The 27,864-nt window shown below is 45.2% G+C and overlaps 1 protein-coding gene across 6 annotated transcripts in view; it reads left to right on the top strand.

Moving 5' to 3' along the window:
• The window catches only part of LOC137384473 (C-Jun-amino-terminal kinase-interacting protein 4-like), a 321,098-nt gene that overhangs the window by 255,940 nt on the left and 37,294 nt on the right, over nucleotides 1-27,864 (top strand). For all 6 annotated transcript variants that reach the window (XM_068058602.1, XM_068058604.1, XM_068058603.1 and 3 more), the window contains 6 exons: nucleotides 1,768-1,944; nucleotides 4,093-4,225; nucleotides 11,399-11,491; nucleotides 15,537-15,704; nucleotides 17,095-17,266; nucleotides 23,516-23,743. In XM_068058602.1, coding sequence (XP_067914703.1) covers nucleotides 1,768-1,944; nucleotides 4,093-4,225; nucleotides 11,399-11,491; nucleotides 15,537-15,704; nucleotides 17,095-17,266; nucleotides 23,516-23,743 — 971 coding nt within the window. The remainder of the gene's footprint in view (nucleotides 1-1,767; nucleotides 1,945-4,092; nucleotides 4,226-11,398; nucleotides 11,492-15,536; nucleotides 15,705-17,094; nucleotides 17,267-23,515; nucleotides 23,744-27,864) is intronic.

Raw genomic sequence — 27,864 nt, forward strand, 5'->3', positions numbered from 1 at the left:
ACTCGAGGGGTTGAATCACCTACTCCTGTTCTGATGTTCACAATAGCTAGAATTCTTCCCAGAGACTGGATACTGGGGTCAACTGAATTTTTTAGGACCAAGATCAGTAGTTTTTTGTTGAGCAAGGATATCAAAAGTTATGAAACAATTGTATGTAATTGGAGTCGAGGTACTCATCAGCCATGATCTAATTAAATGTCCACACAGGCTGCTCCTGTTCCTATTAAACCCACTCACATTCAAAATAATGGCAGTAGTTCTATAATTTGCATTTGTTCTTTTTGAGGCTGTTGAACTACTTCACAGAACTTTCCCTATAGTTCAGCTGCTTTAGGCAGTGAATAGTACTGTTATACAGACATGGAAGATCCCAAATGCCGGTCCAAGCTGTGTTAGCCAATCTGGGCAGAGTTGGTACAATTGGCTCTGAGTTAGGGAGGGGAATTTCCAATTGACCACCTCCTGATTCAGCCTCCACCATCTCCTGGAAAATGTGTTGTGTGTAGATTTTGAGTGAGAACCGGATTGGACCTGGCTATGATACCATTTCTTGCTCCCCTACAGTAAAATAGCCTGCTGGCAGTCATTTGCACACGGAGCTGGGTGAGGTACCAGATGCAGCTGATAGCTTTTCTTCATTCATCTATGGGATGTGGGCATCGCTGGCTAGGCCAGCATATATTGCCCGTCCCTAATTGCCCTTGAAAAGGTGGTGGTGAGCTGCCTTCTTGAACCACTGCTGTCCTTGGGGTGTAAGTACCCCCACAGTGCTGTTAGCAAGGGAGTTCCAGGAGTTTGACCCAGCGACAGTGAAGAAATGGCAATATAGTTACAAGTCAGGATGGTGTGTGGCTTGGAGGGGAACATTAAGGTGCTGGTGTTCCCATGCATCTACGGCCCTTGTCCTTCTAGGTGGTAGAAGTTGCGGATTTGTAAGGTGCTGTTGCCCTGTGGAAGCATACCCCAGTATTAGCTATGGAAGTGTACTCCAGCATGGAGGCACTACAGTCAGAGGAGGGGGACAGAGGGGTGGAAGAGTATTTTAGGCGTTTGATTGTTGGTGCTGAAGTTGAAAATCTGCATTCCTAAGTGAAAGCTTCTTACCCCTTTAATAGCTGATTCTGAAATGCAGACTTGGCTACTTTTTTTTTTGTTTGTTCATGGGATGCGTACACCACGAGCAAGGTTAGCATTTGTTGCCCATCCCTAATTGCCCTTGAGCAGGTGGTGGTGAGCCATCTTGAACACTGCAGTCCATGTGGTGTAGGTACAGCCACTCTGCTGTTTGGGAGGGAATTCCAGGACTTTGACCCAGCAACAGTGACGGAATGGCAATGAGGTTCCAAGTCAGGATGGTGTGTGACTGGTAGAGGGATTGGCAGGTGGTGGTGTTCCTATGCATCTGCTGCCCTTCTATATGATAGAGGTCATGAGTTTGGGAGGTACTGTTGAAGGAGCCATGGAAAGTTGCTGCAGTGCAGTACAAAACTATACTTTCGGATGGGTGGGTAGGGGCAAGGGAGGGAGGAAGTGCCTTGTGTATATGCAATTTGAAAATACAAAATTAGGCCAAATGAATCCACAGAATATTGATTTCATCTGCATGTGAACGAAAAAATGCATACAACTAAGGCAGACTGCATTCAGAGGTCCTTGGGCACAGTATGCGCTTTTTACGAGTGGTCTCATCAGCATGTATTGAATTTACAACATATTTGTGTCTGCTCCTCCCTTGTGTTGATTCATTTTCTTTAATTCACCCTCCAGTTTTAGCCGTTTGTTCAGTCCATCTAGTAATACAACCAAGAAACCCATCCCACCAGTCAACGTTAAATACAATGCACCAACCTCACACATCACTCCTGGAGTGGTTAAGAAGAGAAGTGGCGCAATATCTCAGTTGCCCAGTGACAAGTCGAAGGCTTTTGATTTCCTTAATGAAGAGTAAGTGTTACCACATTTGTAAGATATATTGCTTTGCACTCGGGTTTTTCCCTTTTTCTCCTGAATGTGAGGACATGTGCTCTGATAGGCTTCCATAAGCGTTGAATTCTGGCCCAAGTGGCCATTCTCTGTATATTAATGCAAGGTGGTGAATGTTGGCATTAATTCAACGAAGGACAGCATTGCAGATGAGCCTGAGTCAGCCATCACTTCATGTCCCTGCACGTGCACTTTCTAACAAAGGTCGCTGAACAACGATTTGGATCGCTGGATGATAACTCTTACCTCCCTCACCCATTTCCTATTATGGAGTCATTTGTTACAGCCCAGTGAGGTTAACAAATTTAATGTGGTTCAGGGATCAAACCTGTGAACATCTTTTGTGTATCACTCCATTGTACACCATCTTGTTAATTTTAAGAAGTTGCAAAACTTAAATGAAGGGCCCGAGACACATTGTGCAGAACACCACCAATGTTGAAGAGTAATGGAAAAGATGATGTGAATAAGAAAGGAGAGATTAGGTGATTAAATGCCTACAGATTGTTGAAGAAATTAGACTGAAGGTGATAGGAGTTCCATAGTCTGAAGGTCCTGGGAAGAATAACTTGCAGTAGATGAAGGGATGGGTCTTACTTTTGATGACTTGAGGATTTAGGGGAAGAACTTGTAGGACAGTGTATTTGGGACTTCAAAAAGAAAGAGAGAGGGAAGTTCAGATGAGCATTGACTATATCATTAATAAAGTGAAGAAAAGTAAGAAGGCAGTGGTGAGAGAGGATCCATATTTCACCTGAGCAGGTTTTTCTTCTATTTTGTTCAGGAGTGTAGGATCTTGGAGTCTGTCTAGATATGGAAACAAAATTCAAGTCTTTAATAGATGGGCTTTACAGAATGTTTTGAATTGTTGACAGAGGAAAGGTGAAATCAAGCTTTTTGGAGTCTGTTATAGCAACAGAAGAGTTCCATTTGAGGTCAGGGGAGATGATGAGGACAGGAATATTGATTTGGCCCTTTCACCTAAGAGATGCTTGCTGTTGGTTAGATCTGCAAGAGGCACAAAGACGCTGCTTTTAACGAATTAAAAAAAAACTTTCATTATCCTTTTGAAAGATATAGATATCATTGGGATTGGTGATTCAGCCATTGGCCTGATAGGGTCGAGGCTGAGAACATTTTGTGCTCTGAAGGAAGTTGGGTGCTGTGCCGAATCAGAACAGATGATGGTGCTATTTGCTGATGCTTATTGATATGAAGAAGGTTTAGAATGAGAGAAAGCAAGGAATGAACCACAAGCGACTTCCAGAGTAATGGAAAAAGGACCTGATTATGAATCAATAACTAGCGCATATCATTTTGACAGCCTTGATGTAGCTTTCGTGGAAGGCTATTTAATGGTCGTTTGGTGTCTGATCCTGTCAGACTTTGATGTCCAAGGCAATGATAGAGGACTTTACAAAGTAGTCTAAGAAGTAGAGTTCCTATGGTAGGCAGCAGAGATCGCAAAATCACCAGTAGACTGGCGATGCTGAAAATTGTACAGCTGGCTATGGTTGAGGGGAGAACTTTTAAGGTAGTGGATAATTTGAGAATTAACAGCAGCTTCTATAACTAGGAAACTAGGAAGGCCAAATAGGTGGCAGGGTGAGAAGGAACTCTGAGCGAGGCAGATTGAAGAGCTGGTATAAGACAGGGCCATGCAGGTATGTATGTTGAGGGAGATGGGAGGGATGCCATCAGGTCCAGACAGCTGAATGCGCTGCCACCACGGTATGTGTCTTTTCGTGTAAATTTCCAACTTGCCTTTTTGGAAAAGAAAAGCACTGTGGCACAGAGTGGCATCCTTGGGTTTGCGCCATAGTCTCCCACACAAAGTAAGCTGCTGATCTGTCAGAGTTGTTGAGCAGATTCCAAATGCTTCTGTACAGAGGTGGGATTGGAAATTCTAAGTTCAAACCTTGCTCCTTTCCCAGTGGGCTGTTTTCCCAGTAGCATCAGCACCAGTTATCTGCCCATCTGTTTCACCAGAAACAAATGGGAGGGAAGTTACAGTTTCTGCTTAAAAGGATTTTAAAATATTAGCTTTTCCTTACTTGAATTGAAAATGGTGAAGCAACAGTTGTATTGTTTAACTTTATTATTTGTTAGTGGCAGTGAGAATACTTCAGCCACACGAAGAGAGCAGAAGAGGGAGCAGTATCGTCAGGTCAAGGCTCATGTACAGAAAGACGATGGCCGAATTCAGGCCTATGGTTGGAGTCTGCCTCCAAAATTCAAACAGGTAACACTTTGCACTCTTTTTCTAAAAGTTATGTTCTCCGCTATTAACACTTTGAATTACAGAAAAGCTATTGGTTATTACTGCCTTCGCTGTGTTATTTGCATTCTGTGCCAAATATATGATGGGCCTGTGAGCTTTAAATCAGAAGAAACCTGTCAGCCATTAATTGTGGTTGTCTGCAGGATATTGTAACCCATGACCTCCTTGTTTGGGCACCAAGTGCAAAATCCACTTGCTGATATCCAAATATCTAAATTGGATCAGGCTATTACAAATTTTTGAATTGTTGACTTGTGATTGTGATCAGTGAACTGCTTCCAGACATGCAGGGAATTTTATCATAAAACACATGAGCTCTGCTGGATTGCTCACTCCTTTAAATACAGTGAATAAATGTAAACTTCTGCAATGTTTGGATTCAACTGGCCTAACCTTTAAATGTCCCTGCGTATTGCCTTCCTGTCAAGGCAGCAGACTGCCAGTCTTGCTCCTACGAAGGTGGTGGTTGGGAATTAATGAATGAAGCAGACCAGACTGTTTTCTTTCCTGTTAAATGATGTCAAAAATTCATTGCACTATAAGTGTTATACCTTCTGTGCCAGCTCAGTCTGGTCAAGAACTATGTATTGAGGGGTTTTGCTGTAATGTCAGGATCCTAGCAACCTTCTACAGCCATTAGTCCAGCACACTGGTTTCACTCCTCCAACTCTGGTCAGTTGCATATCCTGCCCAATCCTTGGTCTCTTTCCTCTCCCTGTCTCCCCTCAACTCCACAAGTTCTGCGTGGTGGTATCTTGAACTGCCATGTCCCTCTGCAATAGAATCTCATTTCCAAAACCACACCTGTGACTGCTGTCTGTCACCTTCCCTAACTTCTCCTTTCCTTCAGTGTCCACCCACTCCCAAGTGTTTTGGGATGTTTGTTGCATAAACAGCCAATGTAGATACAAGTTGTTATACTGAAGGAAATTTTAATTAAGTAAAGACAATGTAACATTTAATTTAAAAGCTTAAATAAATATGTCTCCCTTACAATAAATAACTGCTCTCTTCTGTTTTTCTTGTTTGTTTATCCAGTTTTGCAGAGTTTGGGGTCTTTTAGTATTCTGTCTAATTTTCTACTTTGATTTGCTTACCTTGATATCTTGTTCGAAACACTTTGTTCTCTGCCCTTCTGCTGGACTCTGTCTCGAGGCATAGAACTCTGCTTTTTATTTGGGGTTTGTAATGGATGTAGGGAGAAAGTCTGCTTTAAGCTGGGTTGCACTATTGCAGTTACCCAAAACCTTAAGACCAATTTTAAAGGAGAGATGCTTGACTACTGTACATAGTCCAACAGATATCTCATTGATGCCATTACATATTAACTGACTAAACCTGTCAGTTCAAGTATTGAGTGTTTCACTGAAGGATGGCTGGAGGAGTGCAGTTGCAAATGTAACATCATATCTATTGTTGTTGGAGCATTAAGTGTGCTCACAAAGCATTCCCAACACAATCATGCTCTCAGTAATTTTATGCAAGTCCAATTTAAGTACATCTGTATTTATTCTGATGTTGACGTAGGTGCAGAGAAAAGTACAAATGAAAATTGGATTTCTATATGGTAGACTGGCTGAAATTGTGTTCAGTGCATTGAGTGCAGCATGTATCCAGTGAGCTACCACAGTATCCTGTTCCCTTTCCACAAATGTGTCCCAGAACCGTGTATTTAGAAGACCTGGCTAGCTTTGTAGCTAGAGCTGATTAATCCATTAAAATCCAAAAAAGAACTTCAGGACAAGGTCCCGCATGGTAGGCTGGTCCAGAAGGTTCGAACACATGGAATCCAGGGTGAGCTAGCAAATTGGATTCAAAATTGGCTTGGTGATAGGAGGCAGAGGGTGGTAGTGGAGGGTTGTTTTTCAGATTGGAGGCCGGTTACCAGTGGTGTGCTGCAGGGATTGGTGCTGGGCTCTCTGTTGTTTGTAATATATATTAATGACTTGGATGTGAATGTAGGGGGCATGATTAGTAAGTTTGCAGATGACAATAAAATTGGTGGTATAGTGGACAGTGAAGAAGGTTGTCTAAGGTTACAACAGGATATAGATCAACTGGGAAAGTGGGCAAGGGAGTGGCAAATTGAATTTAACACAGCCAAGTGCGAAGTGATGCATTTTGGGAAGTTAAACCAGGGCAGGACATATACAGTGAATGGCAGGGCCCTGGGGAGTGTCGAGCAGAGAGACCTTGGTACATAGTTCCCTGAAAGTGGCAACTCAGGTAGACAGGGTGGTGAAGAAGGCATATGGCATGCTTGCCTTCATCGGCCGAGGCATTGAGTACAAGAGTTGGGACGTCATGTTACAGTTGTACAATACGTTGGTTAGGCCGCATTTGGAGTACTGTGTGCAGTTCTGGTCGCTGCACTACAGGAAAGATGTGATTAAGCTAGAGAGGGTGCAGAAAGGATTCACAAGGATGTTGCCTGGTTTGGAGGGCTTGAGTTATAAAGAGAGATTGGACAGGTTGGGTCTGTTTTCCCTGGAGCGAAGGAGGCTGAGAGGGGACATGATAGAGATACATAAAATTATGAGAGTCATAGATAGGGTAGATAGCCAGAGTCTGTTTCCCATGGTAGGGGTGACTAAAACTGGAGGGCATAGATTTGTGAGAGGAAGGAGGTTTAAAGGGGATCAAAGGGGCAAATTTTTCACACAAAGAATAGTGGGTATCTGGAATGAGCTGCCAGAGGAGGTGGTGGAGGCAGGAACAGTAGTGACATTTAAGAGGCATCTGGACAGGTACTTGAATGAGCAAGGCATAGAGGGATATGGAATTAATGCAGGCAGGTGGGATTAGTATAGGTAGGCATTATGGTCGGCATGGACGCGGTGGGCCGAAGGGCCTGTTTCTACGCTGTACGACTTTATGACTCTATGACAGTGAAACATGCACTCTACTCAATCCCTCGTGTTAAAACACTGATCTCCTCCATTGGAAGGACTGTTGAATCAGTCTGTTGAACACGGGGGTGATCGGCAGTCCTTTCTGCAGATGGTTTCTTTGTGCTCTGCACTAAATGGTAATCTGGGGAAAAGAGGGAGTCTCAATTTCTCAAAAAATAAAAGTTGAATAAATAATAAAAAGGATTATTCGTTTAAAAGAAACGACTTTTTAAGATGTTAATTGTAGTGTTCTTTTTGCATTAGTTGCTGAGGGTGGCACTGGGCTCTGTACTGGGACTGGAGCACACAGTGACCCATTCTTGATCTCTCGTCAAAGGAACATGGTAAACAGAGGGGTAGATACACCAGACTGCTCCATCTGTCACAGAGCTTTCAGCTGTTGCATGCTGTCGTTCTGGCTCTTCACCGTTAAAACCCTCTTCAAAACCTCCTTAACCATGTTTTCATTTAACTTTACTACTTGGTGTCTGTTCCCCTGGGTAAAGGACCCTGGGGCATTTCTAAACAGTCTGAATGTTCATTCCCATTTTATACCTCAGTCTGAGATGCATTGAAGCAGGGATTTTTGTTTATGTAGAACATAGAACAGTACAGCACAGTACAGGCCCTTCGGCCCATGATGTTGTGCCGACCCTTTAACCTACTCTAAGATCAAACTACCTACATACCCTTCATTCTACTATCATCCCCCATGTACCTATCCAAGAGTCGCTTAAATGTCCCTAATGTATCTGCTTCTACTACCACCGCTGGCAGTGCATTCCACGCACCCACCACTCTCTGTGTAAAGAACCTACCTCTGACATCTCCCCTAAACCTTCCTCCAATCACCTTAAAATTATGCCCCCTGGTGATAGCCCTTTCCGCCCAGGGAAAAAGTCTCTGGCTATCCACTCTATCTATGTCTCTCATCATCTTGTACACCTCTATCAAGTCACCTCTCATCCTTCTTCGCTCCAATGAGAAAAGCCCTAGCTCCCTCAACCTTTCTTCATAAGACATGCCCTCCACTCCTCTACACCCTCTCTAAAGCTTCCACATCCTTCCTATAATGAGGCGACCAGAACTGAACACAATATTCCAAGTGTGGTCTAACCAGGGCTTTATAGAGCTGCAGCATAACCTCGCGGCCCTTAAACTCAATCCCCCGTTAATGAAAGCCAACACACCATATGCCTTCTTAACAGCCCTATCAACTTGGGTGGCAACTTTGAGGGATCTATGGACGTGGACCCCAAGATCCCTCTGTTCCTCCACACTGCCAAGAATCCTGTCTTCAAGCCTGTATTCTGCATTCAAATTCGACCTCCAAAATGAATCACTTCACACTTTTCCAGGTTGAACTCCATCTGCCACTTCTCAGCCGAGCTCTGCACCCTGTCAATGTCCCGTTGCAACCTACAACAGCCCTCCACACTATCCACAACTCCAGCAACCTTTGTGTCATCGGCAAACTTACTAACCCAGCCTTCCACTTCCTCATCCAAGTCATTTATAAAAATCACAAAGAGCAGAGGTCCCAGAACAGATCCCTGCGGAACACCACTGGTCACCGAGCTCCAGGCTGAATACTTTCCATCTACTACCACCCTCTGTCTTCTCTGGGCCAGCCAATTCTGTATCCAGGCAGCCAAATTTCCCTGTATCCCATGCCTCCTTACTTTCTGAATGAGCCTACCATGGGGAACCTTATCAAATGCCTTGCTAAAATCCATATACACCACATCCACTGCTCTTCCTTCATCAATGTGTTTTGTCACATCCTCAAAGAATTCAGTAAGGCTTGTGAGGCATGACCTGCCCCTCAAAGCCATGCTGACTGTCTCTAATCAAACTATGCTTTTCCAAATAATCATAAATCCTGTCTCTCAGAATCCTCTCCAGTAATTTGCCCACCACCGATTTAAGACTGACTGGTCTGTAATTCCCAGGGTTATCCCTATTCTCTTTCTTGAACAAGGGAATAACATTTGCCACCCTCCAATCATCTGGTGGTACTGCAGTGGACAGTGAGGATGCAAAGATCATCGCCAAAGGCGCGGTAATCTCTTCCCTCGCTTCCCGCAATAACCTTGGATATATCCCGTCTGGCCCTGGGGACTTATCTATCCTCATGTCTTTCAAAATTTCCAGCACATCCTCCTCCTTTACATCAACCTGTTTGAGCATATCAGCCTGTTTCACATTGTCCTCACAAACTACAAGGTCCCTCTCACTAGTGAATACTGAAGCAAAGTATTCATTAAGGACCTCCCCTACCTCCTCTGACTCCAGGCACAAGTTCCCTCCACTATCCCTGATCAGCCCTACCCTCACTCTGGCCATCCTCTTGTTCCTCACATAAGTGTAGAACGCCTTGGGAATTTCCTTAATCCTACCCGCCAGGATTTTTTCATGTCCCCTTCTAGCTCTCCCAAGTCCATTCTTCAGTTCCTTCCTGGCTACCTTGTAACCCTCTAGAGCCCTGTCTGATCCTTGCTTCCTCAACCTTAAGTAAGCTTCCTTCTTCCTCTTGACTAGCTGGTCCACATCTCTTGTCATCCAAGGTTCCTTCACCCTACCATCCCTTCCTTGCCTCATCGGGACAAACCTATCCAGCAGTTGCAGCAAGTGCTCCCTAAACAACCTCCACATTTCTGTCGTGCATTTCCCGGAGAACATCTGTTCCCAATTTATGCTCCCCAGTTCCTGCCTAATAGCATTGTAATTCCCCCTCCCCCAATTAAATATTTTCCCATCCCGTCTGCTCCTATCCCTCTCCATGACTATAGTAAAGGTCAGGGAGTTGTGATCAATATCATCGAAATGCTCTCCCACCGAGAGATCTGCCACCTGGCCTGGTTCGTTGCCAAGCACCAAATCCAACATAGCCTCCCCTCTAGTCGGCCTATCTACATATTGAGTCAGGAAACCTTCCTGGACACACCTGACAAAATCTGCTCCATCCAAACTTTGCACTAAGAAGGTTCCAATCAATATTAGGGAAGTTGAAGTCACCCATGACAACAACCCTGTTACTTCTGCACCTTTCCAAAATCTGCCTCCCAATCTGTTCCTCCATGTCTCTGTTGCTATTGGGGGGTCTATAGAAAACTCCCAACAAAGTGACTGCTCCTTTCTTGTTTCTGACTTCCACCCATACCGACTCAGTAGACAAACCCTCCTTGACGACCTCCCTTTCTGCAGCTGTGATACTATCCCTGATTAGCAATGCCACTCCCCCACCTCTTTTACCTCCCTCCCTATTCCTTTTGAAACATCTAAACCCCGGAACATCCAACATCCATTCCTGCCCCTGTGAAATCCAAGTCTCCGTAATGGCCACAACATCGTAGTTCCAAGTACTGATCCATGCTCTAAGTTCATCACCCTTATTCCTGACACTTCTTGCGTTAAAATAGACACACTTCAACCCATCATACTGGCTGCAACTTTGCCCTGTCAACTGTCTAACCTTCCTCACAGACTCTCTGCACTCTGTATCTGCCTGTTCAACAACTACCCCATCCACTGATCCATAGCTCCGGTTCCCATCCCCCTGCCAAACTAGTTTAAACCCTCCCGAAGAGCTCTCGCAAACCTCCTGCCCAGGATATTGGTGCCCCTCCAGTTCAGATGCAACCCATCCTTCTTGTACAGGTCCCACCTTCCCCAGAAGGTATCCCAATGATCCACATATCTGAAGCCCTCCCTCCTACGCCAGCTCTGTAGGTATGGAACCAGTCTTCTCCCATTGGTTAGTAATGACTCATTTTTATAAACAAGATCTCATTATTGAGTGCTGGTTTTTCTAGGGATATGGATGCCCTATAGCCGCGCTCAGAATGGAGTAAAAGTTTTAATTTCAGCTCACTTCTGATGCTGATGTGAATTCAAGTCCTGATTTAATAATCTCCCCTTGAGATGCTTTTGTTGCTTACAAACAGTTGTTTTCAGGAAAAAAACTTTGACTAGCCATTCCTGTCTTTGCTAAGCGTGAGAGGAGAAGCATCACTGTCAGCGCCTGTACTCAGTTGAAGCATGTCACTGACCAAGGGAGGAAAATAGTTGGATGTAGGGGATATTGAGCACTGGGATGATTAGGGGGACGGGGGGAGTTATGTCGGGATTTGCCTTTTGGGGTACTGATCCACTGTCATTTCCCTGCCCCCATCCCCTCCCCCCACTTTGTATTAGCCATGACTCTCCAGAGCATTTATGTAGCTTGTTGGTTTCCCTTTAGGTGACGAATGGTGGTCCAAGTGACAGCAAGATGAAGAATCTGCCTGTGCCAGTGTATCTGCAACCTTTGGACGACAAAGATACTTACTTGAAGGTGACATTATTCCAAATAGTTGACCAATAAAGTCTGCACTTTCAATGTAAATGTTGTTTACTGAACATAAAAATTGTATAAAATGTCCCCTTCTTGGTTGGAGAATTTTGACTTTGGATTTCCAGTGTCCCAAAGAATAGACAGTTCAGATCCAACAGTTGGCCAAGACTCTCTAACTTGGGTCCTGTCAGCAGCTGCATCAATGTTCATCTTGAGCCTAGATGCAGGTCCAAAGCTGTCACTTTTTAAAATGAAGCATTAGTCAGGTGCTGCATTTATGGGCTGGAGGTTGAAAGCACAGAGTCACTCATTAAGCAACTTGCATCTCATTACATTAAACTTTCAAGAACTGTCCCAAACCCCACTGATCAGGGCAAAATACTTTCTACAGCTTTTGTAAACCTGAAATTTTGAGCTTGGCTGCCTGAAGTAACTGTTTCAAAAGCACTGCAGTTTTTTTTATTTGTTCTTGGGATGTGGACGTCGCTGGCTAGTACAGCTTTTATTGCTCATCCCTAATTGCCCTTGAGAAAGTGGTGATGAGCTGCCTTCTTGAACTGCAACAGTCCATGTGGGGTAGGTATTCCACAGTGCTGTTATGAAGGAAGTTCCAGGATTTTGACCCAGCGACGGTGAAAGTATGGCTGTATAGTTCCAAGTCAGGATGGTGTGTAGCGTGGAAGGGAACTTGCAGGTGCTGGCGTTCTCGTGCAACTGCTGCCCTTGTCCTTCTAGTTGGTAGAGGTCGCGGGTTTGGAAGGTGCTGTCTAAGAAGCCTTGGTGCAGTGCTGCAATGCATCTTGTAGATGGTACACACTGTGCATAGGTGGTGGAGGGAGTGAATGTTTGTGGATGGGATGATAATCAAGCGGGCTGCTTTGTCTTATTAGTATCGAGTTTCTTGAGTGTTGGCGTTGCACCCATCCAGGCAAGTGGAGAGTATTCCATCACACTCCTTGTGCCTTGTAGATGGTGGACGGGCAATGGAGAGTCAGTAGGTAGTTACTCACTTCAGGATTTCTCGCCTCTGACCTGCTCTTGCAGCCATGGTATTTATATGGGTACTCCAGTTCAGTTTCTGGTCAGTGGTAACCCCCAGGATGTTGATAGTGGGGGATACAGCGATTGTAATGCCAGTGAAAGTCATGGGAAGATGGTTAGATTCTGTCTTGTTTGGGATAGTCATTGTCTGGCACTTGTGTGGCATGAATGTTACCTGCCGCTTATCAGCCCAAGCCTGGATATTGTCCAGGTCTTGATGCATCTGGACATGGGTTACTTCAGTATCTGAGGAGTCGCGAATGGTGCTGAACATTGTTCAATCATCAGCAAGCTGATGCCACGTCTGACCTTATGGAGGGAAGGTCATTGATGAAGCAGCTGAAGATGGTTGGGCCTAGGACACTACCCTGAGGAACTCCTGCAGTGATGTCCTGGAGCTGAGATGATTGACCTCCAACAACCACAACCATCTTCCTTTGCACTAGGAATGACTCCAACCAGTGGAGAATTTTGCTCCTGATTCCCATTGACTTCAGTTTTGCTAGGGCTCCTTGATGCTATACTCGGTCAAATGCTGCCTTGTTGTCAAGGGCAGTCACACTCACCTCACCTCCTGAGTTCAGCTCTTTTGTCCAAGGCTGTAATGAGGTCAGGAGCTCAGCGTCCCTGGCGGAGCCCAAACTGAGCATCACTGAGCAGGTTATTGCTGAGCAAGTGCCGCTTGATAGTGCTGTCCATGACACCTTCCATCATTTTACTGATGATTGAGAGTAGACCGATGGGGCGGTATTTGGCCGGGTTGGACTTGTCTTGCTTTTTGTGTCAGGACATACGTGGACAATTTTTCACATTGCTGGGTAGATGCCAGTGTTGGAGGTGTACTGGAACAGCTTGGCTAGGGGCGCGGCAAGTTCTGGAGCATAGGTCTTCAGTACTGTTGCCGGAATGTTGTCAAGGCCCATAGCCTTTGCAGTATTCCGTGCCTTCAGCTGTTACTTGATAGCACTTGGAGTGATATTTGCAACAATCTTCAGCCAGAAGTGTCAAGTGGATGATCCATCTCTGCCTCCTCCTGAAGTCCCCAGCATCACAGATGCCAGTCTTCAGCTGATTTGATTCACTAATGCGACCCCTTTGCTAATATTTCCATCTCGCATCAAATCAGAAGTCTTCAGTTTTTATGTCTTTTGCCAATTGTTGCTGTGAGCAAGAGATATAGCTACCCCCACAAACCTAAAGCCCTGACGGAACATTCTGGACTCTTGAATTGCAACAACAATAATTTGTACTCATATAATGCTTTTAATGTAATAATTCCCAAGCTGCTTCACAGAGGCAGTGTAAAATAGAATATGGCAGCTTGCCATTTAAGGAGATATTAGGATGATGACCTTGGGTCAAAGAGGTAGATATTAAGGAGCATCTTAGAAGAGAAAGAGGTGGAGAGGGTAAGTGGGATAATTCCAGAGCTTGGGACCCAGGCAACCGAAGGCATGGCCACCAATGGTTGAGCGATTTAAAATCCGGAATTCTCATGAGACCAGGATTAGAGGAGTCAGATATCTCAGTGGGTTGTGGGCTAGAGGAGATTACAGAGATAGGGAGGGGTGATGCCATGGAAGGAGTTGAAAGCAAAGATGTGAATTTTAAAATTAAGGCTTTGCTTAACTGGGAGTCAGTGCAGGTCAGTGACCACCGGGGTGAATAGGATGCGGTGCAATTTAGGACATGGGCAGCTGAATTCTGGATGACTGAAGTATATGGAAGGTAGAATGTGAGAGCCGGCCAGGAGTGCGTTAGAATAGTTAAGTCGAGAGGTAACAAAAGCATGGACGAGGGTTTCAACAGCAGATGAGCTGAGGCAAGGATAAATGACACCAAGTTTGCCAACAGTCTGACTAAGTCTTAGACAGTTTGCAGGGAGAGAGATGGAGTCAGTGGCTAAGGAGTAGAATTTGCGGCAAGACAATGGCTTCGGTTTTCCCAATATTTAATTGGAGAATATTTCTGCTCATCCAGTGCTGAATGTCAGGCAAGCAATCTTGACAATTTTGAAGCAGTGGAGGACTCAAAGAGATGGTAGTGAGGTAGAGTTGGGTGTCATCAGCGGACATGTGGAAACTGATGTTTCTGGTATGTAGTTGAGAAATATGAGGGGACCAAGGATAGATCCTTGGGGATCACCAAAGGTATTGGTGCTTGAGCAGGAATCAAAGTCATTGCAGGTGATCTCTGGCTGCGATTAGATAAGAATGGAACCAGGCAGGTGTTGTCCCACCCAGCTGCACGATGATGGGGAGGCGTTGGAGGAGGGTGGTGTGGTCAACTGTCAAAGGCTGCAGACAGATCAAGAAGGGCAAGGAGGAGTTTATATTTGTCACAGTCAAATAGGATGTCATTTGTGACTTTGAGAGCTATTTCAATATTGTGGCAGGGACGGAAACTTGATTGGAGAGATTCAAACATGGATCTTCTCCAGTGGGCTGGGGAAAGGAGGGAAGTGGCAGAAGCACCTGATTGGATGGTCTCAATCTTAGTGAAAAATAAATCCATGAGTTCTTGGCACTTACTGTTTGGAGGTAAAGGGAGAGGAGCCAGGGGAGTGGAGTTCAAGATGACGACTTATTGGAGAGAAAGGAAGCTGGGGGTTCACTTTGCATTCCAGCAAGATCCTGGAATCGTGAGCAGTTTTCACAGACAATAGAAGTTCTCGATAGTGCTTTATCCAGCCAGAATTGCATATTATTTACAGCACAAAAAAAGACCATTTGGCCCAACAGGTCTGTGCCAGTGTTTATACTCCACACGTAGTTGGTTTGTGGCTGATGGTCATACTAAAGTTTAATCTACAGTCTTTTAAAATGTGAACTTGATATTACTTTCACCATTACTTCTTGAATATTGATCTCCTTGACCACCTCGGGTGGTGCCCTGCATTCTGGGGCTTGGCCCTTGACTTGTGATTCTCTATTTCCAATAAAAATAGGCATCCTTCGTCGTAAATGACCTTGACTCATGATCTCGTCTTGTTTGTGTTTCCCAGTTATGGTGTGCAGTGGGCGTTAACTTGTCAGGAGGCAAAACTCGTGATGGCGGCTCAATTTTTGGTGCTAGTGTGTTTTACAATGATATGACTGGTTCTGAACCGGAAGGTAATAAACAGCGCAGAGGATCTCAGAGCAGCTTGGACCTCCTGGAGCAAGAGCTTAAAGTAAGAACATAAGAAATAGCAGCAGGAGTCGGCCCTTCGGCCTCTCAAGTCTGCTCTGCCATTTAATAAGATATTGGCTGATTTGATTGTGGCCTTAATTCAACATTCCTGCCTGTCCCCATAACCCTTCACTCCCTTGTAAATCAAAAATCTTATCTAAATCAGCCTTGAATAGATACAGTCTCACTACTGCCCTGTACAGTTGTACCAAGACCTCCCTACTTTTATACTCCATTCCATTTGCCTTTTTAATTTCTTTCTGTACCTGCATGCTAACTTTTTGTGATTCATGTACAAGGACACCCAGATCCCTCTGTACCGCAGCATTCCATTACCCAATTCATAAGTTGGGCTGGCAAGAAGGGCAGTACGTTTTCATCATTCATTGGCCTCTTCTACTGATTTTTGACAACGGAGTAGAATGAAAGATGTTATTGCAGACCGAATGGAATAAGAGGTGTGCTCGTGCTCCACATAGTTTCCTAATCTTGCAGATGGTCCTGAATGGAGGTTGCGTATGTCCGAAATGGAACAGAGATGGGACAGAGCACGAGTTCCCCTGGAATACCATTTTGTCCACTCCCAACAGTCCAAGTGCAGTGTGTATGGTTATCAGCAGAGGCCATGGTCTAGGTCCAGTGGTTATCTCACTTATGTGTTCACCCCTCAATTCCTGGAAGTTTCGACTCTTCCTGGAATAAAATGTCTCACTGCTTAGACAGTCGTGAAAAATATGCGGCCCCAGATTATTGTTGGCCATGGACGGGAGCTAAGTTTGCACAGACTGAGAATTGAAAAGCCTGCTTCTGGGTCACGTGGCTTATTGTTTACCAAGCAGCCATCAGCAAGGGGGAAAGATGCATACTTGGATTTTTAAAAAAATATTTCTTCCCTTTTTGAGAGGGTGGGTGGACTTGCTGCCAGACCTCTGCAATTGCTTAGCTGAAACCATCTGCTGGGAAATGACATTTTGTGTCTTTGGGAGGCAGCTCTGTGTGCCCAGGGGCAGTGGTGGTGGTGGCACTTTGTGACTAGGGGTAACTTTCCTTCTTGAAATCTCTTTCCCTCCTTCCATTTCTGGGTGGAAAATTATTTACCTGTGCGTGCTTGTTTTGTTGCCAGCATTGCTTGGATCAGAATCTCACCATATCAGAACCACAGGCACAATCCAACTTTCTTTCTCTGGTCTAACATGATCACTGTTGCTTTAAATGTCAAATTGATTTGGACCCAATGATTTGGCAGTAATAGATTCTCATTGTAACATTAACAAAATAAAATGCAATATTTTGCTGCTTTATGTTTTATTATTGTCCATGCAGTTCATTGCTTGAAATATGGAAGGTTATGAACTGGATTAAGTCTGCTTATTAAAATCTGTTTTGTGCAGGAACAGGAGAAGGAGCTGAGGCATCAGGAGGAGCTATCGAGCTTGGTTTGGATTTGTACAAGCACACATTCTACTGGCAAGGTGGTGGTTATAGATGCCAACCAGCCTGCAAAGATCTTGGACAGTTTCTTTGTCTGCAACTCTCACATCCTTTGCCTTGCCAGTGTACCAGGCGAGTTCATTTTACATGTGCCAGGAATTGTGTTGGTTGTCTTTTTAAACAGAGTAACTTATGGGTTATGTATATGAGACTGGTGTTTTTTTGGCTTTCTTAAAATGTTTGCAGGATTGTATGGTGGTTCAGCAGCTGTAATTTTGAGCATTAGGCTCGTAGTAGGTGGCTTATCAATTTAAAGCTTGTAATTGCACTCTCGTCTTGAGCTCTTTCTACTCCATTTGCCCCTCTTCTCCCCTCCCCCCTCACTTTGGAGCTTATCCTGGTGACATGTTTTCTAAGTTATGGGAATGGAGAAGTGTTGTCTGAAGTTCCACTGTGCCTCTTAGTTCCTACTAATGTAGGAACAAGAATGCTTCTCATCTGAAGAGAAGTTGCATGGATCATGGAAAGGCAGGGCTTTACAGTTTGTTTTTTCTCTTGTCAAAAACTGTCTTATGAAATACTGTTACCAATTTGTTTTTTAAAATTGTAAATTTGAAATGGTTAGGGCCAAACTCTGTTACTATTATCGAGGCTTTGTGTAGAGTTAGTCACAGTGACAGAAATGACTTGTTGCCCCTTTAGTTCTCTAGTTTTGCTTTCTGCTGTATTAGGTAATTGCTGGTCATTTTTCAAAATTCTTTAGACACTGGAACAGTTCCAACGGATTGGAGGGTAGTTAATGTAACCCCACTATTTAAAAAAGGAGATAGAGAGAAAACAGGGAATTATAGACTAGTTAACCTGCTACAGTATTGGGGAAAATGCTAGAGTCCATTATCAAAGGTAGATTATCTGAATGGTGAAAGATTGGGAAAGGGGGAGGTGCAATGAGACCTGGGTGTCCTTGTACACCAGTCACTGAAAGAAAGCATTCAGGTGCAGCAAGCAGTTAGGAAGGTGAATGGTATGTTGGCTTTCATTGCAAGAGGATTTGAGTACAGGAGCAAGGATGTCTTACTGCAGTTATACAGGGCCTTAATGAGACAACATCTGGAGTATTGTGTGCAGTTTTGGTCTCCTCATCTGAGGAAGGATTTTCTTGCCATGGAGGGAGTGCAAGATGATTTACTGAGCTTATTCCTGGGATGGCAGAATTGACGTGCGATTTTTTTATTTTTGATCGGCACAACATCGTGGGCCGAAGGGCCTGTTCTGTGCTGTATTTTCTATGTTCTATCTAATAGCAGAGCACTTGGTAAACAATGACAGGATTGGACAAAGTCAACATGGATTTACAAAAGGGAAATCATGCTTGACAAATCTACTGGAATTTTTTGAGGATGTTGCTGGTAGAATAGATAAGGGAGAACCAGTGGATGTGGTATATTTGGACTTTCAGAAGGCTTTTGATAAGGTCCCACATAGATTAGCATGCAAAATTAAAGCTCATGGGATTGGGGATAAGGTACTGACATGGATAGAGAACTGGTTGGCAGACAGGAAACAAAGAGTAGGAATAAACGTTTTATTTTCCAAGTGGCAGGCACTGACTAGTGGAGTACCGCAGGGATCAATGCTAGGACCCCGGATATTCACAATATATAATAATATCGATGAGGGAACTAAATGTAATATATCCAAGTTTGCAGATGACACAAAGCTGGGTGGGAGTGTGAGCTGTGAGGAGAATGCAGAGAAGCTTCAGTGTGATTTGGACGGGTTGAGTGAGTGGGCAAATGCATGGCAGATGAGGTATAATGTGGATAAATGTGAGGTTATCCACTTTGGTGGCAAAAACAGAAAGGCAGATTATTATCTGAACGTTGATAGATTTCACCAGTCGCTGAAAGGAAGCATGCAGGTGCAGCAGGCAGTTAAGGCAAATGGTATGTTGGCCTTCATACTGAGAGGATTCGAGTGCTGGAGCAAGGATGTCTTGCTGCAATTACGCAAGGCCTTGATGAGACTACATTTGGAGTATTGTGTACAGTTTTGGTCTCCTTATCTGAGGAAGGATGTTCTTGCTATGGAGGGAGTGCAGCGAAGGTTCACCAGACTGATTCCTGGGATGGCAGGACTGATGTATGAAGAGAGTTTGGGTCAATTAGGCTTGTAATCACTAGAGTTTAGAAGAATGAGAGGGAATCTCATAGAAACCTACAAAATTCTAACAGGACTAACAAATTCTAAACACGTGGCTGAGCAGCTGGTGTAGAAAGGAGGGTTTCAGATATCTGGACCATTGGGCTCTCTTCAGGGACAGATGGGACCTGTACAAGAAGGACGGGTTGCATCTAAACTGGAAGGGCACTAATATCTTGGCTGCAAGGTTTGCTAGCGTCACTTGGGAGGGTTTAAACTAGTGTGGCAGGGGGGTGGGAACCAGAGCAGTAGGACAGCTAGTGAAGTAAATGAGGAGGACATAGTAAATAAGGCCTGTAGGACTAAGAGGAAGAGCAGGCAGGGAGATGTTGCTGAGCACAGCGGGACTGTTGGTCTGAAGTGCATTTGTTTCAATGTGAGAAGTATAACAGGTAAGGCAGATGAACTTAGAGCTTGGATTAGTACTTGGAAATATGATGTTGTTGCTATTACAGAGACTTGGTTGAGGGAAGGGCAGGATTGGCTGCTAAATGTTCCAGGCTTTAGAAGCTTCAGGCGGGGTAGAGGGGATGTAAAAGGGGTGGGGGAGTTGCATTACTGGTTAAGGAGAATATCACAGCTGTACTGCGGGAGGACACCTCGGAGGGGTCATGCAGCGAGGCAATATGGGTGGAGCTCAGGAATAGGAAGGGTGCAGTCACGATGTTGGGGGTTTACTACAGGCCTCCCAACAGCCAGCGGGAGGTAGAGGAGCAGATATGTGGACAGATTTTGGAAAGATGTAAAGTTAACAGGGTTGTAGTGGTGGGTGATTTTAACTTCCCCAATATTGACTGGGACTCACTTAGTGCTAGGGGCTTGGATGGGGCAGAATTTGTGAGGAGCATCCAGGAGGGCTTCTTGAAACAGTATGTAGATAGTCCAACTAGGGATGGGGCCATTCTGGACCTGGCATTGGGGAATGAGCCTGGCCAGGTGGTCGAAGTTTCAGTGGGGGAGCATTTCGGGAGCAGTGACCATAATTCCATACGTTTTACGGTAATTGTGGATAAGGATAAGAGTAGTCCTCGGGTGAAGGTGCTAAATTGGAGGAAGGCTAATTATAACAATATTAGGCAGGAACTGAAGAATTTAGATTGGTGGCGGCTGTCTGAGGGTAAATCAACATCTGACATGTGGGAGTCTTTCAAACGTCAGCTGATTAGAATCCAGGACCAGCATGTTCCTGAGAAAGAAAGACAAGTTTGGCAAGTTTTGGGGCAGGATTTACTCCCATTTGGAAACAAACGAACTTATTAGCGAGAGACAGCATGGTTTTGTGAAGGGGAGGTCGTGTCTTACTAATTTGATTGAGTTTTTTGAGGAAGTGACGAAGATGATTGATGAGGGAAGGGCGGTGGATGTTGTCTATATGGACTTTAGTAAAGCCTTTGACAAGGTTCCGCATGGCAGACTGGTGCAAAAGGTGAAGTCACACGGGATCAGAGGTGAGCTGGCAAGATGGATACAGAACTGGCTCGGTCACAGAAGACAGAGGGTAACAGTGGATGGGTGTTTTTCTGAATGGAGGGATGTGACTAGTGGTGTTCCGCAGGGATCAGTGCTGGAACCTTTGCTGTTTGTAGTATATATAAATGATTTGGAGGAAAATGTAGCTGGTCTGATTAGTAAGTTTGCGGACGACACAAAGGTTGGTGGAGTTGCGGATAATGATGAGGATTGTCAGAGGATACAGCAGGATATAGATCGGTTGGAGACTTGGGCGGAGAAATGGCAGATGGAGTTTAATCCGGACAACTGTGAGGTAATGCGTTTTGGGAGGTCTAATGCAGGTGGGAGGTGTACAGTAAATGGCAGAACCCTTAGGAGTATTGATAAGCAGAGAGATCTGGGCGTACAGGTCCACAGGTCACTGAAAGTGGCAACGCAGGTGGATAAGGTAGTCAAAAAGGCATACGGCATGCTTGCCTTCATCGGTCGGGGCATAGAGTATAAAAATTGGCAAGTCATGTTGCAGCTGTACAGAACCTTAGTTAGGCCACACTTAGAATATTGCGTGCAATTCTGGTCACCACACTACCAGAAGGACGTGGAGGCTTTGGAGAGGGTACAGAGGAGGTTTAACAGGATGTTGCCTGGTCTGGAGGGTATTAGCTATGAGGAGAGGTTGGAAAAACTCATTGTTTTCACTGCAACGACGGAGGTGGAGGGGCGACATGATAGAGGTTTACAAAGTTATGAGCGGCATGGACAGAGTGGATAGTCAGAAGCTTTTTCCCAGGGTGGAAGAGTCAGTTACTAGGGGACATAGGTTTAAGGTGCGAGGGGCAAAGTTTAGAGGGGATGTGCGAGGCAAGTTTTTTACACAGAGGATGGTGAGTGCCTGGAACTTGCTGCCAGGGGAGGTGGTGGAAGCAGATACAATAGCGACGTTTAAGAGACATCTTGACAAATATATGAATAGGAAGGGAATAGAGGGATATGGGCCCCGGAAGTGCAGAAGGTGTTAGTTTCGGTAGGCATCAAGATTGGCGCTGGCTTGGAGGGCCGAATGGTCTGTTCCTGTGCTGTACTGTTCTTTGTTCTTTGACTGGACAGACTAGATGCAGGGAGGATGTTCCTGATGGTGGGGGAGTCCAGGACCAGGGGTTACCGTCTAAGGATAAGGGGTAAGCCATTTAGGACTGAGATGAGGAGAGAGTTCTTCACCCAGAGAGTGGTGAATTTGTGGAATTTTCTACCACGGAAAACAGTTGAGGCCAAATCGTTAAGTATATTTAAGAAAGAGTTAAATATCGATCTTGGGGCTAATGGGATCAAGGGATACGGGGAGAAAGCGGGAACAGATAACTGAGTTTGGATGATCAGCCATGATTGTATTGAATGACGGAGCAGACTCTAAGGGCCGAATGGCCTACTCCTATTTTTCTAGGTCTGATTTTAACTCGCTCAAAACCCATTCACTTACAGCAGAGTTAAAATCAGGCCCATTATATAGAAATAGTTTGCATTTCTGTAGCGCTTTTCACAACCTCGGCATCTCAAAGCACTTTAGAGCCAATGAAATATTGTTGTTGCTGTTGTAATGTTGCGTTACACGCGGCACAGTGGTTAGCACCGCAGTTTCACAGCTCCAGGGACCCGGGTTCGATTCTGGGTACTGCCTGTGCGGAGTTTGCAAGTTCTCCCTGTGACTGTGTGGGTTTTCGCGGGGTGCTCCGGTTTCCTCCCACAGCCAAAGACTAGTAGGTGATAGGTAAATTGGCCATTGTAAATTGTCCCTAGTGTAGGTAGGTGGTAGGGAATATGGGATTACTGCAGGGTTAGTATAAATGGGTGGTTGATGGTCAGCACAGACTCGGTGGGCCGAAGGGCCTGTTTCAGTGCTGTATCTCTAAATAAAAATAAATTTCCTACAAGGTCCCACAAACAGCAATGCGATAAATGACCACATAATCTGTTGAAGTGAAGTTTGTTGAGAAATAAATGTTTACCCAAGACACCAGGGTGAACTCCCCTGCTTTTTTTTCAAAATAGTGCCATGGGCTCTTTTACATCTACCTGAGAGGGCAAATAGGTCCCTGGTTTAACGTCTCATCCGAAAGACAGCTTCTCTGACAGTGCCGCGCTCCTTCGGTACTGCACTGGAAGTGTCGGCCTAAATAATATGCTTAAGTCTCTGAACCCATGACCATTTGACACTGAGATGAGGATCCTACCCAATGAGCCATAGTTTAGTTTAGTTTAGTGATACAGCACTGAAACAGGCCCTTCGGCCCACCGAGTCTGTGCCGACCATCAACCACCCATTTATACTAATCCTTCACTAATCCCACATTCCTACCACATCCCCACCTGTCCCTATATTTCCCTACCACCTACCTATACTAGGGGCAATTTATAATGGCCAATTAACCTATCAACCTGCAAGTCTTTGGCATGTGGGAGGAAACCGGAGCACCCGGAGGAAACCCACGCAGACACAGGGAGAACTTGCAAACTCCACACAGGCAGTACCCAGAATTGAACCCGGGTTGCTGGAGCTGTGAGGCTGCGGTGCTAACCACTGTGCCGCCCATACAGTTGACAGAAATTGTAGAAATTCTGCAGAAAAACATTATGTAGCTGTGTGAACTGTATGCTTTTAACCAATGATATTGAGTCACATGATCAGATTGTTGATTGCTTGCATTAAGTCATCCCATCAATAATTTATAGGTGCCCGAGAGACGGACTATCTTGCTGGGGAGGAGATTACAATGGATGCTGAGGGAAGCCAGGCGGAATGTGCCTCTTTAGCAGGGAGTGTCGCCAGTAACAGTTCAGCCGGAAGTGACAATCTGTTGGGAGGGATCACAGTTGTTGGTTGCACCACAGAAGGCAGTCCTGTCCCTCCAAGCGCACGCACTCCCGCCAGTTCATCACCCATACTTGAAGGAGAGCCAGGTATGCAGTTAAATAGCTTCATGTGATGACATCTTTTTATGTTTTGTGGCTTAACAATGTTTTACCTTTATACAATTATACTCATCTAAGGTAAGTGCCATGAACTGAGTCACGGCTGACAGAAACTTGAAATTCTTTGGAAAAATATTGTTACTGTGTGGCTGTATGCTTTTAACCTAAGATAGCAATCGGCATGATCTAATTGATGATTATTACTTATATAAAATTACTGCATCAATGAGAGATGGGCTGTGCTGCTGGGTAATTTAAACCTCTGCTTTCCAATGGTAAGCCTGGAACAGAAGTATTACTCAAGATTGTACTCCTGCATAAAGCAGCAAGAAGTGAACCAGGGAGCAGCACCTGCCAGCATCCTCATCTCAAAATGATCTGCAGTGGGGAGAACGGAACGTGCGAATTCCTATTCAAAGGCTGAATGTTCGAGCCCTTTGTGTTGTTCTCAAAGTCTAGGCTGATATGTGTTAGAGGATGTTGAGGGGAAAGAGAGGAGGAGTGTAGGTCGCTGTATCAATGGTAAGGAATCGTGAAGGGTTTTATATCTGTCATGTCTCTCACCTATTTTTTGCTAATTTTTTTTATTCGTCACGAGATATGAGCAATGCTGGCAAGGCCAGCATTTCTTGTCCAACCCTAATTGCCCTTGAGAAGATGGTGGTGAGCCGCCGCCTTGAACCACTGGAGTCCATGTGGTGTAGATACAACCACAGTGCTGTTCGGGAGGGATTCCAGGTTTTCGACCCAGTGAAGAAACCGTGATATAATTCCAAGTGAGGATGGTGTGTGGCTCGGAGGGTAACTTGCAGTTGGTGGTGTTCCCATGCATCTGCTGCACTTGCCCTTCTAGGTGGTAGAGGTTGCAGGTTTGGAAGGTGCTCTCGAAGGAGGCTTGGCAAGTTGCTGCAGTGCAACTTGTAGATGGTACACACTGCTGCCACTGTGTGCCAGTGGTGGAGGGAGTGAATGTTTGTAGATGGGGTGCCGATCAAGTGGGCTGCTTTGTCCAGGATGGTGTCGAGCTTCTTGAGTGTTGTTGGAGCTGCACCCATCCAGGCAAGTGGAGAGCGTTCCATCACACTCCTGACTTGTGCCTTGCAGATGGTGGACATGCTTTGGGGAGTCAGGAGGTGAGTTCCGTGTCGCAGAAATCCCAGCCCCTGACCTGCTCTTCTAGCCATTATAGTTATATGGCTGGTCCAGTTCAGTTTCTGGTCAATGGTAAACCCCAGGATGTTGATTAGATTTTTAGATTAGAGATACAGCACTGAAACAGGCCCTTCGGCCCACCGAGTCTGTGCCGAACATCAACCACCCATTTTATACTAATCCTACACTAATCCCATATTCCCAACAAACATCCCCACCTATCCCTATATTTCCCTACCACCTACCTATACTAGTGACAATTTATAATGGCCAATTTACCTATCAACCTGCAAGTCTTTTGGCTTGTGGGAGGAAACCGGAGCACCCGGAGAAAACCCACGCAGACACAGGGAGAACTTGCAAACTCCACACAGACAGTACCCGGATTCGAACCCGGGTTCCTGGAGCTGTGAGGCTGCGGTGCTAACCACTGCGCCACTGTGCCGCCCGTTGATGGTGGAAGATTCAGTGATGGCAATGCTGTTGAATGTCATGGGGAGATGATTAGATTGGGATCAAGCGAGTCCCTTGAGGAGTATAGGGGATGTAGGAGTACACTTAAGGAAATGAGGAGGGCGAAAAGGGGCCATGAGATTTCCCTGGCAGATAAGATAAAGGAGAATCCTAAAAGATTCTATAAGTAAATTGAGAGTAAAAGGGTAGCTAGGGAGAGAGTAGGTCCCCTTAAGGATCAGTGTGGTAACCTATGTGTGGAGCCACGGGAAATGGGCGAGGTCTTAAATGAATACTTCTCGTCTGTATTTACCGTGGAGAAGGTCATGGAAGCTAGTGACTTCAAGGGAGGGAACAGCGATATCCTGGAGCATATCAACATTACAGAGGAGGAGGTGTTGGAGGTTTTGAAGCGCATTAAGGTGGATAATTCCCTAGGGCCTGACCAGGTGTATCCTAGGATGCTATGGGAAGCAAGGGAGGAGATTGCTGGGGCCCTGGCAGAGATTTTTGTGTCATGGTTAGCCACGGGTGAGGTACCGGAAGACTGGAGGATAGCTAATGTTGTGCCTTTATTTAAGAAGGGCAGCAGGCATAAGCCAGGGAACTACCGGCCGGTGAGCCTTGCATCAGTGGTGGAAAACTTATTGGAAGGGATTCTGAGAGACAGGATTTATATGCATTTGGAAAGGCAAGGTCTGATTAGGGACATTCAGCATGGCTTTGTGAGTGGGAAATCATGTCTCACGAATTTGAATTTTTGAGGAGGTGAACAAGAGGATTGACGAGGGCAGGGCGATGGGCGTTGTCTACATGGACTTTAGCAAGGCCTTTGACAAGGTCCAGCATGGTAGGCTGGTCCAGAAGGTTCGAACACATGGGATCCAGGGTGAGCTAGCCAATTGGATACAAAATTGGCTTGGTGATAGGAGGCAGAGGGTGGTAGTGGAGGTTTGTTTTTCAGATTGGAGGCCGGTGATCAGTGGTGTGCCACAGGGATCGGTGCTGGGCTCTGTTGATTGTCATATATATTAATGACTTGGATGTGAATGTAGGGGGCATGATCAGTAAGTTTGCAGATGACAATAAAATTGGTGGTATAGTGGGCAGTGAAGATGGTTGTCTAAGGTTACAACAGGATATAGATCAACTGGGGAAGTGGGCAAGGGATTGGCAAATTGAATTTAATGCAGACAAGTGCGAAGTGATGCATTTTGGGAAGTTAAACCAGGGCAGGACATATACCGTGAATTTCAAGGCCCTGGTGAGTGTTGAGCAGAGAGATCTTGGGGTGCAAGTACATAGTTCCCTGAAAGTGGCAACACAGGTAGACAGGGTGGTGAAGAAGGCATATGGCATACTTGCCTTCATCGGCCGAGGCATTGAGTACAAGAGTTGGGACGTCATGTTACAGTTGTACATAACGTTGGTTAGGCTGCACTTGGAGTACTGTGTGCAGTTCTGGTCGCCGCACTATAAGGAAGATGTGATTCAGCGAGAGAGGGTGCACAAAGGATTCACCAGGATGTTGCCTGGTTTGGAGGGCTTGAGTTATAAAGAGAGATTGAACAGGTTGGGTCTGTTTTCCCTGGAGCGAAGGAGGCTGAGAGGGGACATGATAGAGATACATAAAATTATGAGAGTCATAGATAGGGTAGATAGCCAGAGTCTGTTTCCCATGGTAGGGGTGACTAAAACTGGAGGGCATAGATTTGTGAGAGGAAGGAGGTTTAAAGGGGATCAAAGGGGCAAATTTTTCACACAAAGAATAGTGGGTATCTGGAATGAGCTGCCAGAGGAGGTGGTGGAGGCAGGAACAGTAGTGACATTTAAGAGGCATCTGGACAGGTACTTGAATGAGCAAGGCATAGAGGGATTAGTATAGATGGGCATTATGGTCGGCATGGACGCGGTGGGCCAAAGGGCCTGTTTCTATGCAGTACGACTCGATGACTCTAGATTATCTCACGTTGGAGATGGTCATTGCCAGGCACTTGTGTGGCGCAAATGTTACTTGCCACTTATCAGCCCAAGCCTAATGTTGTCCAGGTCTTGCTACATGTGGGCACGGACTGCTTCAGTATCTGAGGAGTCGCGAATGGTACTCAACACTGAAGAGCATATATTTGGTCATATCATGTGGCTGAACACCAGTTGCAATGGACAGCAAGATTGCAGTTTTAACTGAACATTAAAACCCAAAGCCTTGTAATGACCAGAACATGAATAAAAATATATTTTTATCATTTATGATGCTTAGCATTAGAAGCCATTCTGATTTATCTTGCCATTCTTATTTATCTAATCATAGCCAGAGTATGGCTTCTCTTCCTGCTCCCACACTGTTACCTCTGGTGTTCCACAAGAATCTATATTTGGTCCCCTCCTTTGTCTCATCTACATGCTGCCCTTCGTGACATCATCCAAACACACCGTATTAGTTTTCACATACAGTGATGACAGCCAGATCCACCTCACCACCACCTCTCTTGACTCCTGCACTG

Source organism: Heterodontus francisci, chromosome 26 (assembly GCF_036365525.1).
Source record: "Heterodontus francisci isolate sHetFra1 chromosome 26, sHetFra1.hap1, whole genome shotgun sequence".
Taxonomy (NCBI): domain Eukaryota; kingdom Metazoa; phylum Chordata; class Chondrichthyes; order Heterodontiformes; family Heterodontidae; genus Heterodontus; species Heterodontus francisci.